Here is a 12095-nt window from a genome sequence, read left to right on the forward strand (position 1 = left end):
TTTCCTCCCAATCTGAGGCTTGTATGTGGAACACCTGCTGACTTCGAATGCAACAGCACCAGACTGTGTGAGCTAAAGTTTATTTAAAATAGCAATTACAGTTTACAGCATGCATCAGCATATGTTCAAATGCACGGTTATGGCCTAAACCTGGGAAATGTGCACATGGTTCGTCAGATTATTGCAAAGCTGCATTTAGCGACTCCCATCATGTGCTATCAGCAATCTGGATTTTAAAAAGGTGAGGTGGGGCACAGTTATAAAATGCCTTCTAAAGAGGAGAGCCAGAGAAGAAGGGATTCCCCTACAGCAGACCCCATTAAAGCGAAGGCCAGTGCTACGGAGTGGGCCCCACTGCAGTAAACCCACAACCAGCTACCCTACCTACCTTTCTTGGCCTCTCTCCTGAGATTGACAAGGAAACCAACTCCCCAGCTCTCAAACCCCCCCACCACAGCAGGGGTGATGCACCTTGGCATGGGCTAACCCCTTACACCACCCCCATGGACCACAGGTATCATAGGCCAGGGGAAGTAAGCCTCCCCTAACCCAAGCCATGGTTCACCTCATGCTCTGCCCTGAGGCCCCGCCCTCGCTCCCCTGAAGCCAGTGGGGCCTCAGCTCCAGCCGGTGGCCTGGGGCTTGGGCCAGCCATCAGCCTGGGTGGCTGGGTTGGCCAGAGCGACTGCGGTGGGCTGGCTGGCAGATGGGGCGGACGGGCTGGGACACCTCCTGCTGCTCAGGGGGCAGGGCTCCAGCTGTGGGGGTGGAGGTTTCAGGGGTCTCGGACACAAGGGGCAGGGCAGGAGGGTCATGCACCATCCATGGGCACCCCTGTCTGTGCTCTACCTTGTCTGTGAGAAATACAGGACTCTATGACCTGGCAAACCCTTCACCAGCCCTCACAAGATCTTCGCCCTGCCCCCTCCCAGCAGCAGCATAGAGAGGATGTTAAAGCCCCACCGGCATGGCATAGGGCAGCCATACATGGATGTGCTGAGGCTGGATGGGGCAGACACACATGCTGCATGCAGCCCAGGCTCTGGGCTATTGACTACCTGGAGAAACTCCTTGTCTTACCAACACCCACGCTGATCATAGTATTTCAATAGTCTGGTTTTTTTTAAATGCACCGTAAAGCCTGTGTGTTTGTCCAGGAGCAAAGAAAAGTCTCCTCGCAGGGACGAAGTCCAGCCCCTCTGGTTCAACACGGGCAGCTTGTGGGGGGACTGAGCCTCAGTGAAGGAAGGAAAGCAAGCAAGCGCCAGCTACTGTGTGTACAATGCAGCCAACGGAACAGACGGTTCGTGTGCAGCAGTTACTGTGCCTTGCAGGCCAGCCTCCCAATGTAAGCTGCCTAGGGGATTGACACACCCGGTTCTCTTTGTTACGTGTAACGGGGTGTCCGGCTGCGGGCTGTAGGTTTGCACTCTGTGCTGCTCCCTTTCCCCGGGCTGAGTCCTGGGGAGTGTGCGCGCAGCCAAGTGGCAGCTGAGCCTTTCCATAGCCACTGCTGGGACCCCGCCCTCCTGGCTCCCAGCTCTGCAGCAGAGAAGGGCTAGTGGAGCCATGTTCTGTGGCTGGGCTGAGCCAGAGCCTCATGAGATCACTGGCAAGAGGCCCATTGGCTCCAGTGGACTTTGGGTCAGGCCCATTATTCCACCATCACCCCCTGATGGCACACAGGAGGCCAGGGGGTGTCTGGCTCCCCTCATCCCTCATGCTGTGGTACCCTTGTATCCAGGCCCCCCTCACTGCTGAGAAGGGGGGCAAGACATGCTCTTTTCGACACACTGGGCCCCCCACTCTCCCTTCCCGGTGAACTCACTGAGCCGGACAGACTCTCTCTCCGCAGGTGGGTTTTATTTCCTCCATACAAAAATACTTAAACCAATAGCAGCTTTAAATCCACTTATTAAAAGGCGTGTTTCCAGGTGACTCTCCCAGTGTTAAAGGCCAGCGATCGCACAGAGACAGATTCAGTTCTGCTGGGAGGGTCCTGCCTTGTATCTGTCAACAGCCGGCCGCTACAGCTGCTCGCCCACCCAGCCACCATCCCAAGCAGGCCCTGGGCCTCCCACTGGGGAGAGGCATACGGAAAGAGTCTTAGGCATTTCTGAAGGGAAGGGCACTTCATAGCCATCAAACTGAGTTCCAGAGGCTCGCTGCCCTCTGCGTGGGAGCAAAGGCCTTTCAGGCTCATCCAAACTCCACCGCCAGTGTCATGTACAAGCAGTGCTCTGACCAACAGGCCTCCAGCTAATGGCACAGCAGCACCTGGCTTCTCCAGCTTGATCCCAATTTAGTGTCTGTATGGTGCCATAGCTCCTTCCCAGCCTGGGACGGGCTGGTCTCCAGATGACAGGTGGGACCTCAGCACCACGCCGCTGGCCTTGCTCTCTCAGGCCACGACAGTTGGCAGATCATTGAGCTCTGGAAAGAGGAGACTTGTTCAACCACAGAAACTGCCCACGGACATGTGTGGGTGGCATCCCAGGTCAATCAGCAGTGGGCATTGAAAACAACTCAACGTTTTCTTCTGAGTGTCCCAGGGGGTTATTTTAGTCACATCGTTGTACCCAGGTTTTCAAGCCCTCGCCATTTTGTTTTCATTTGAGGGCTCAAAAGACAAATGAGGCTGCAAAAGCCCCTGCTAATTTGAGGTGTCAGAGGTTTGCTGGTTTGGCAGAGACCTTACAATTCTCAATTTCTCCCATCCCAAGCTCCTGGCAGTCTGGGGCATTCAGCTGTGAATGTTTCACCGAGCTGTAATGTTTGCCGCAGCTCTCAGTTAACTTCAGGCTTTCACTGATGTAACACCATCAAAATCACAGGACTTACAGTGCAGTAAAATCGGTGTAAATGAGCGTTGAATCAGGTGCTTTTTGGTGTGTACATTTAGATGCACCTCTAACTAGTAGAGTACAGTATGTGCAGTGTGGAGGAGCTAACCAAAACTTTTCCCATTTCCTGACTCCTAGGCATTGAAAGTCATGGCCTTAATGTTGTATTATCAGTGTGTGCTTTATACAGAATACCTAAGTCCAACATGACTGTACCTCCTGAGCTCTGTTCTCGTTGAACCACCAACCCAGTTACACTGTAAATCTGTGTCCCAGGCAAAATTATGGAGCAGACTAAAGAGGTTGCAAAATATTAGGGTACTCTATAGCGCTCATGGACAATGTAAGAGGCTGTGCTTTGAGAACATAAGAGCGGCCATATTGGGTCAGACCAAAGGTCCACCTAGCCCAGTGGCCTGTCTTCCGACAGTGGCCAATGCCAGCTGCCCCACAGGGAATGAACGGAACAGGTAATCATCAAGTGATCCATTCCCTGTCGCTCATTCCCAGCTTCTGGCAAACAGAGACTAGGGACACCATCTCTGTCCATCCTGGCTAATAGCCATTGATGGACCTATCCTCCATGAACTTATCTAGTTCTTTTTTGAACCCTGTTATAGGCTTGGCCTTCACAACATCCTCTGGCAAAGAGTTCCACAGGTTGACTGTGCGTTGTGTGAAGAAATACTTCCTTTTGTTTGTTTTAAACCTGCTGCCTATTAATTTCATTTGGTGACCCCTAGTTCTTGTGTTATGAGAAGGCGTAAACAACACTTCCATACTTACTTTCTCACACCAGTCATGATTTTACAGACCTCTATCATATCCCCCCTTAGTTGTCGTCTCTTTTCCAAGCTGAAAAGTCCCAGTCCTGTTAATTGCTCCTCATATGGAAGCTGTTCCATACCCCTAATCATTGTTGTTTCCCTTTTCTGAACCCTTTCCAATTCCAATATATCGTTTTTGAGATGGAGTGACCACATCTGCACGCAGTATCCCTTTCTTAATGATTCCCAACATTCTGTTCACTTTTCTTTTTACTGCCGCGGCACATTGAGTGGAAGTTTTCAGAGAACTACCCACAATGACTCCAAGATCCCTTTCTTGAGTGGTGACAGCTAATTTAGACCCCATCATTTTATCTGTATAGTTGGAATTATGTTTTCCAATGTGAATTACTTTGCATTTATCAACACTGAATTTCATCTGCCATTGTGTTGCCCAGTCACCCAGTTGTGAGATCCTTTTGTAGCTCTTCGCAGCCTGCCTGGGACTTAAATATCTTGCGTAGTTTTGTATCATCTGCAAATTTTGCCACCTCACTGTTTACCCCTTTTTCCAGATCATTTATGAATACGTTGAATAGGACTGGGCCCAGTACAGACCCCTGGGGAACACCACTATTTACCTCTCTCCATTCTGAAAACTGACAATTTATACCTACTTTTTGTTTCCTATCTTTTAACCAGTTATCAGTCCATGGGAGGACCTTCCCTCTTATCCCATGACAGCTTACTTTGCTTAAGAGCCTTTGGTGAGGGACCTTGTCAAAGGCTTTCTGAAAAATCTAAGTACACTGGATCCCCCTCGTCCACATGTTTGTTGACCCCCTCAAAGAATTCTAGTAGATTGGTGAGGCATGATTTCCCTTTACAAAAACCATTTTGGCTCTTCTCCAACAAATTATATTAATCTATATGTCTGATAATATTGTTCTTTACTATAGTTTCAACCAATTTGCCTGGTACTGAAATCAGGCTTAATGGCCTGTAATTGCCAGGATCACCTCTGAGGCCCTTTTTAAAAATTGGTGTCACATTAGCTATCCTCCAGTCACTTCGTACAGAAGCTGATTTAAATGACAGGTTACAGACTATAGTTAGTAGTCCTGCAATTTCACATTTGAGTTCCTTCATACCTCTTGGGTGAATACCATGTGGTCCTGGTGACTTATTTCTATTTGAGCCGTTGCCATAGACCGTTGTAGTGCTTTGTAACCATGGGCATGGCCAGTGTTAAGGTGTAAGTGAACGAAGAGCGTAAGGGCTTGTCTAGAAAATAGTTATACCCCCAGCTTGCTGGGCACTAAATCCACAGCGCACTAGCCTGCTGTTCACTGCCCCATTCACAACGGTCCCTAGTGTGCTTTGATCTACTCTGCTTTGAAACGGGAGGAGGTCAATGGGAGTGTTTAGCGAGTGGCAGCAGAGTACATGTGGACAGTCAGCATGCAGCAGGCTAGGGTGCTGTAGATTTACACCCCAGCTGGCCAGGCACTAATCTTTCATCTAGACAAGCCCCAAGCCAGGTTCCATGCTGGACTCGGTACAGAGTGCTGGAGCCACAACCCCCACGAGCGTGGGACTCACCTGTTCGGAATTTGTTGTATGTACCGTTCTCGAGCACTACGCCGCTGTCATCTGAACAACAGGAGAAGCCCTTCTCTCTCCACCTGGAAAGAGTTCAAGCAGCAGTGAAGCAATGAGCTTGAACACTAGGTCAGGCAGCTGGTGCACTGAGCCCACTGCGGCTCATACTCCCCGGTATTGTCTCAGGATTTCCTTGTGTGCCACCCCTGCGTCGCTGATGTGCCCAGCTGTTGGTTCTTGGATTTGTTCTGCATTTGTACAGCACCTAGCACAACAGGGGCCCAATCTATGATTGAGTCCACGGGGTGCTAACACGATACAAATAAGGTCACATTTTTCAAAAGCGCCTAGGTGACTTAGAAGCCTAAGTCCAAGACTGTCCCGGGCTGTTAAACGCCGACTGAATGTTAGCAGGGCTTTGAGGGTCCCTCCAGCTGCCAGCTGCAGAGACTGCTGTCAGCTGAACACCTGGAAGTGTGTGAGGTGTCCCAGGAAATGATCAAAAGCGCAGCCCCTGCCCTGCAGAGCTTACAATCGACATTCAGGCAATGTGACAAGCTGAGCTGGACAGCAGACAAGAAAGGGGGAAGGAGGAGGAAGAGCTGGAGGCTGGGATGGGGGATGGAGGTGAGACAGGAGCCATTCACTCACCAACGTGATAGGGACGCATGGTCCCAGTGAAGGGGCCAAACTGCTTGGCCCCGGCATGAAAAGGAAGAGCTGGGTTAAGAAATGTGAAGGGGAAAGCCAGGCTACTGGCTGAAAAGGACGAGACACTGCAAATTAAAGGCCTGTTTGGATTGGACAGGTCAGCTAGTTCACTCCCCTGCATGGCAACCAGGCAGAATTAGGCTATGTCTACACTACAAAGTTGAGTTGAGCTCTGGCGATGTACAGCCACTGCTGTAATTAACAGGTTTCAGAGGAACAGCCGTGTTAGTCTGTATTCGCAAAAAGAAAAGGAGTACTTGTGGCACCTTAGAGACTAACCAATTTATTTGAGAGTTGTCACTTTGGATGGGCTAGCACCAGCAGGAGAGTGAATTTGTGGGGGTGGGTGGAGGGTGAGAAAACCTGGATTTGTGCTGGAAATGGCCCACCTGTTGATCACTTTAGATAAGCTATTACCAGCAGGACAGTGGGGTGGGAGGAGGTATTGTTTCATATTCTCTGTGTATATATAAAGTCTGCTGCAGTTTCCACGGTATGCATCCGATGAAGTGAGCTGTAGCTCACGAAAGCTCATGCTCAAATAAATTGGTTAGTCTCTAAGGTGCCACAAGTACTCCTTTTCTTTTTGCTGTAATTAAGCCGCTGTTGCATGGCCATACGATGCTCCTTGTGTCAGGGGAGCGCAGCCACAGTAGCAGCTCTTGCATCGACAATGAGCAGTGCACCATGGGTAGCTATCCCACTGTGCAACTGGCCACACGGTGCTTTGGGAAGGGTTTGCAATGCCTCATAGGGGCAAGTTCAGCATCCCACGATGCAGGTTTCTCAATCCCATCATTCCTTGGGCATCCTTGTAGGTTTCCAGCCACATTTCAACTGCTCTGGTAACCTGCGAGCCAGCCATCTCTGTCAGAAAGCATGGATCCCGCACTGCTCTTCAGTATTGTGCTGTGCGTTATGAACACAGAACTCTAAGAGGAGAGGGACAGGGGGACAGGGGAGCTATTCTTCTGAGGGAGATCTTGAAGGAGCATTTTAACATGGAGCCAAAGTAATGCGTGTAGCCGTAGCGTGCTGAGCCTGGCATTGTTTGTTTGCACCGTGCTATGAACCTTGCAATGCACATGCACCTATTACTATTGTCCGTGATGGAGAATAATAAAAATAAATTCTGTTTCCATAAGTAGATTTTTATTCCACACCCCGGCAAACATACCCCTATGTAATGCTGAGGGAAACTTCATACATGCAGGGGAAAGTGTCTTTAAAGGGGAAGGAATAGGGACGTCACAAGCACATTGAGGCTCTCACAGCTGGGTGTGTGCGTGGCTGTTGTGTTTAATCTCCCACAAGGGTGGAGTGCCTTTGGTACTGCTGCAGCCCTAGAAGACACATGGAATGGGGGCCGGGGGCAGGGAGTGTAGGGCGGTCCAGGAATTTACTAAAGTAAAGGTGCCTTGAAAACTAGGTTTTGTTTTAACACAAAAACCTTCCTCAGGAGAAGTAAATCTCTTTTCTTGAATGAATAATCTACAGTAGGTGTACAAAAATTGTATCAATTTCCCATCCTCCATCAGTAATTTAACCCTGCACAGTTTACATCTCTGTGAAAAAGTGAATGCCAGTGGTATCTGTTTTCACTTGTCCAGAGAAAGTTTTAATTCGGTTTCTTTTCATCCTTCCTTAAAATCGTACTGTCTTTTCCCACAGCCTGAGACTAAGCTCCCAGATCCCCACCCTGACTGCTCTCCCCACCAGCCTCCCACCCATATAATACCACCCTGATCCCAGCCCCGTCCTTGTAAAAGCTGCACGTCTGTGGATCCGCACCAGAGCAACTATTTGCTTCCCTTGCATTGCTATGCCAGCCGCAGCTCTTTGATTTTTACGCGTCCTTATCATAGTCCTGCTCCTCCATGCCCCAAGTAAATTCCCGAGGCTGGAGTGGAGCTGGGCCTGCACAACCTCCTCTCCCCAGAGACCCAGGAGATCCACCACCTCCCGGGTACTCCAGGCAGGAGCGCCTTTGCTGCATGGAGCCGGCTTGCTCAGCGGGGCAGCTGCTGTTTGAGTTGTCCACCGGCGCAAACAGGAAGAGCAATTTCAAAACTTCCTGGGGCTTTAACAGGGGAGGGGTGTTCACCTGTGTACCTGGCTGCAGGACAGAGGAGTTCAAAACGGTGACCAGAGTGGTCATGGTTGGCATTGCGGGATCCCTCCTGGAGGCCGACGTCTACACTGACACGGCGTTGCTCAACTACGTCACCCTAAGCATAACGCCTCTCGTCAAGATAGTCTTATGATGTTGGCGTAGCAGGCGAGTTAAAGCGATGGAAGGAGCATGGCAGCGTGTACACCACATAGTTAGGTCGATGTAAGCTGCCTTGTGTCAACTTAACTTCGTAGTGTAGACAGGCCCTGCGTATCATCGCTTTTGAATCATCCCTAAGAGGTTTGCGGCCCCCAACATCCCCAGAGATTTTAGCAGCAGGATATTTACCAATGCAGAGCAAATATGAGTGAGATGAGCAGGGCTGCGACTGCATCTGTGAGAAGCCACATTATTCTGTACTCCTTTGGAGTCTGGAAGAGAACAACAGAGAACATGTCCACCAGCAAGAGTTTAGTCTAAATAATACTTGCAAACATCTGATTTTTGTATGCAATTTGGATGAGTAGCCTGACTGACCCTTGCATGATACCTTCCTGCTGATGTTTAAATAGAGTGTGTTGACATTTGAAAGGAGCAGCCACCTCGCTTGGTGTTACCTCCTGCTGGATGGCCTAGTGCTCACCCCCGTACTCAGAGATGGGGCCTGCCATGTGCCTGGCAGCAGAGAGGAGCCTGGACTCAATTGGAATGACTAGTATGGGGATCCTTTAGTGAGGCGACTGGACACAGACAGAGCCTGTACCAGCGCCAAGACAAAACACAACCTGCGATGTCACCATTCAGCCCGTGCCTAAATCCTGGCCTGCTGACTACTCAATAGACAAGAGGTCCCCAAACTGTGGGGTGTGCCCCCTAGGGGGGCACAGAGGAACATTGGGGAGGGTGGCAGGGCCCAGGTCACCCCCCCAGCCACAGCCCAGGCTCCCAGCCCCACGCTTTGCCCCGTCTCCAGCCTCACTGCAGCTCCACACCCAGCCGTGGGCCCGGCTGCAGCTCCACTCCCAGCCCCAGCCTTGGCCTCTGGCTGCAGCTCCATTCCCGGCCTCACTCCCAGCCCCAACCCCCAGCTGCGGTCCCAGCCTAGGCCCCCTTACCTCTGTCCGCATTCCCACCTTCCCTCACAAGTCGTGGCCCCACTATCAGCCCGGCACAGACAGGTAACGGGGGGGGGGGCACGACCCTGAAAAGTTTGGGGAACACTGCAACAGGCCCACCCCAAATCACTGGATATGAATCCCAGGAAGCTCCAGATGAGAACTTTGTCCATATCCCTACAACCAAATCCCTAAATCTAAGGCCTCTGACCATTGGGAAAGTCCCAGTTTGGGTCTAAACTTTGCAGATTTGGCCTATCTGGGATTATATCCAGTTTGTGAGTTTGAAAGCAGCCCTGTGGCTATCTGTGAAACAGGAATCTTCAGGGTGGGCAGATTATGGATGGGACCAACAGTACAGGAGACCCTCTTCGCCCCGTGGGGTATTCGGAGGGATCTGGATGAATAAGGTGAGATCCATGGGCCTGTCAGACCAGCTTCTTGGAGTGGCTGGAGGAAAACCCAAGCTTCTCCCACCCAAGCAAGGTGATTCTAGTGCTCCTTTTCCTTGGGCCTCTGCCTCCAGATCATGCATGAGCAAGAAGCTAGGGTGCTGCAAGAGGTGACCCCCTGCCTAGACCACCAGCGCGGTCAGGGGGCTTCTAGACCAGGGGTCAGCAGCCTTTCAGAAGGGCCGAGTCTTCATGTAGTCACTCTAATTTAAGGTTTCGCGTGCCAGTCATACATTTTAACATTTTTAGAAGGTCTCTCTCTAGAAGTCTTTAATATACAACTAAACTATTGTTGTATGTAAAGTAAATAAGGTTTTTACAATGTTTAAGAAGCTTCATTTAAAATTAAATTAAAACGCAGAGCCCACCCCCACCCCGACCGGTGGCCAGGACCCGGGCAGTGTGAGTGCCACTGAAAATCAGCTTGCCTGCTACCTTTGGCACGCGTGCCATAGGTTGCCCACCCCTGTTCTAGACAGAAGACCTCCCTCAGTAGGCAGGATGATGTCTCCTCAAGTAGGTGCAAGCCCCAGCTCACCAGGGGCTCTCTAAAATTGGTTTCTTTTCTCTCTTCTCAAGGCCTAAGTCTCTCAGCACTAGCAGGCCTCGACTCAGCTGTGTTTTTCAGCCACGCCGGGGATTCCTCGCCCCTTCCCTCAGGGACTACTGGTGCAGGGGGGCCTATGCACTGCCACCATGGCACCCCAAGGGGCAGAGGTGTTCCAAGTTCAGAGGAGAACAAGGCTGGTGCAAACCTGGACTCCTGCCGAGGCCCACACGGGCCATTTAAACAGGGATGCCACTTAGGACATTGCCCTAGCTTGTGTCTGGTCGAGGGGGTCTCCCCTCCACCTCTGCCCCACTGCAGGGATGAAGTTGTCCCACAAAAGGCACAGCTGACCATGACCATTAGCCCCAAGACAGTCTTTTGGGTCCTTTGCTCCCAGAGAGCAGAGCTGTTTTTCCCCCTTACCATGAGGAAGAGAGGTCGGTTGATGTCCTTCAGGGAGTGTACGGCATTGGTGGTCACAGAGTGCACTCCGATGCACCAGGCCAGGGAGAAGAGCCAGGGCTCACTGATCACATAGAGGTTGGTGGTAATGTTGGCCTGAGCGTATTTCCTTTAAAATACAAAGACGCATTTGCCTCAACCAAAAAGCAACTTTAAGGGCAAATGGCCTCCCTTTGGGCCGTCTCAGTGGAGTGCTAGGAGTCCTTTGAGGAGGATTGCCTTGGGAGTTCGAGAGCATCGGAGTGGATGGGGCCAAGATTGGCCAACCAGCTGATTATATGAAAAGACTGGTGTCAGTTATGATTGGCCAAACTGGAACATTTGATCCTCTGGGGACAGTCACATTTGAAGAATGATGTAAAAACAGGATTCTTTCAGTCATACTTTTGTATTAAGGTTCAGTTTATAAAGAGTTAATGATTAGATGTTTTAATCAATAGTTAATGAATTGTGATAAAGTCTAACAGGTCACTTATAAGATCAGTTTACACCCATCTGTAACGCATTCTACTGAGGGGCTTATAAGCATCTATAACACCTGGTTCTCATGTTTGCAACATGCTTATAACAGCTATTCATCATTTACTAACCCTTTATAAATCATTCCTAAATGGAACCTTAACAAAATGTAACCGTTCTTTCTAGATTGTTAAAGCAAATGGTGCTTGTTCTAAATAGATATTGTCAGTGTCAATATTTGTTGTACAATTTAACTCAATACAGTGGAACACTAAACTGTTGGTAACTCTGCTTGAAATTTTGGAACAAGCATTGTTAGAAAAGTTTGAAGCACCGTCCAACTCAAAGCAATAAACTGCTGCTTTTTTGACAACTGAAGTGCTCTTGCAGTTTGGGGAAAGCAGAAATTCCAGCCACAGAGAAAAAGCAGAAGAGCAGAGCTGAGTTTTTCACGAGACAGAACCATTCTAGAAAATACTGAGTGAAATGTGAGCCCTTCCATTTGAGATTTTACATTTTCAAAGTACTGTAAACTTTTAGAAGTGGTAGTCCAGTACTGGAGGGTTATGTCTCCTATAAACCATCCACTAGGGGGCAGTGGTCACTTGCCAATTCATTATTCAGCCATGCCAACGATATTATATATAAGTATCTATATTACATATATATATACACATATAAATAAAAATAAATATATATAAGAATCACGGGATGACCTTCAAATATTTGCAGCTGAGTTGCAGACAAGACGTGGAAAATCACAGAAAAGTAATAATGGACCTTTATTAACAGCGGTAATTTGGAAAAGCCAGAGTAGATCTATTTGTTTAAGAAAAAAATTGCTGGAATAATATAAACACTCAAGTATTAGGTTATGCCCTGCTAATTTTTTGATAACCAGACCTTTTGCTGCAAATAAATTACGGTCATTAAAAAAAAAGTGGCTGGTACAATAAAAAATTCAGAAGACGAAACGTCTTAAAACTACTCCTGTAGAAATCGAGTCCGGTCACTTTAGCCT

The 12095-nt window shown here is 49.3% G+C and overlaps 1 protein-coding gene across 3 annotated transcripts in view; it reads right to left on the reverse strand.

The window, feature by feature from the left end:
• Positions 1–12095, reverse strand: part of GDPD4 (glycerophosphodiester phosphodiesterase domain containing 4) — a 105963-nt gene that overhangs the window by 23029 nt on the left and 70839 nt on the right. For 2 of the 3 annotated variants that reach the window (XM_048840244.2, XM_048840225.2), the window contains exons 15-18: positions 10577–10724; positions 8385–8467; positions 5213–5295; positions 1845–2433 (exon numbers count right to left, since the gene is read on the reverse strand). In XM_048840244.2, the coding sequence (XP_048696201.1) occupies positions 2402–2433; positions 5213–5295; positions 8385–8467; positions 10577–10724 (346 nt within the window). In that variant the 3' untranslated portion in view covers positions 1845–2401. Of the gene's footprint in view, positions 1–1844; positions 2434–5212; positions 5296–8384; positions 8468–10576; positions 10725–12095 lie in introns of those variants that run through there. The other variant, XM_048840235.2, reaches the window with a different exon arrangement.

The sequence above is a fragment of the Caretta caretta genome, chromosome 1 (genome assembly GCF_965140235.1).
Source record: "Caretta caretta isolate rCarCar2 chromosome 1, rCarCar1.hap1, whole genome shotgun sequence".
NCBI lineage: Eukaryota > Metazoa > Chordata > Testudines > Cheloniidae > Caretta > Caretta caretta.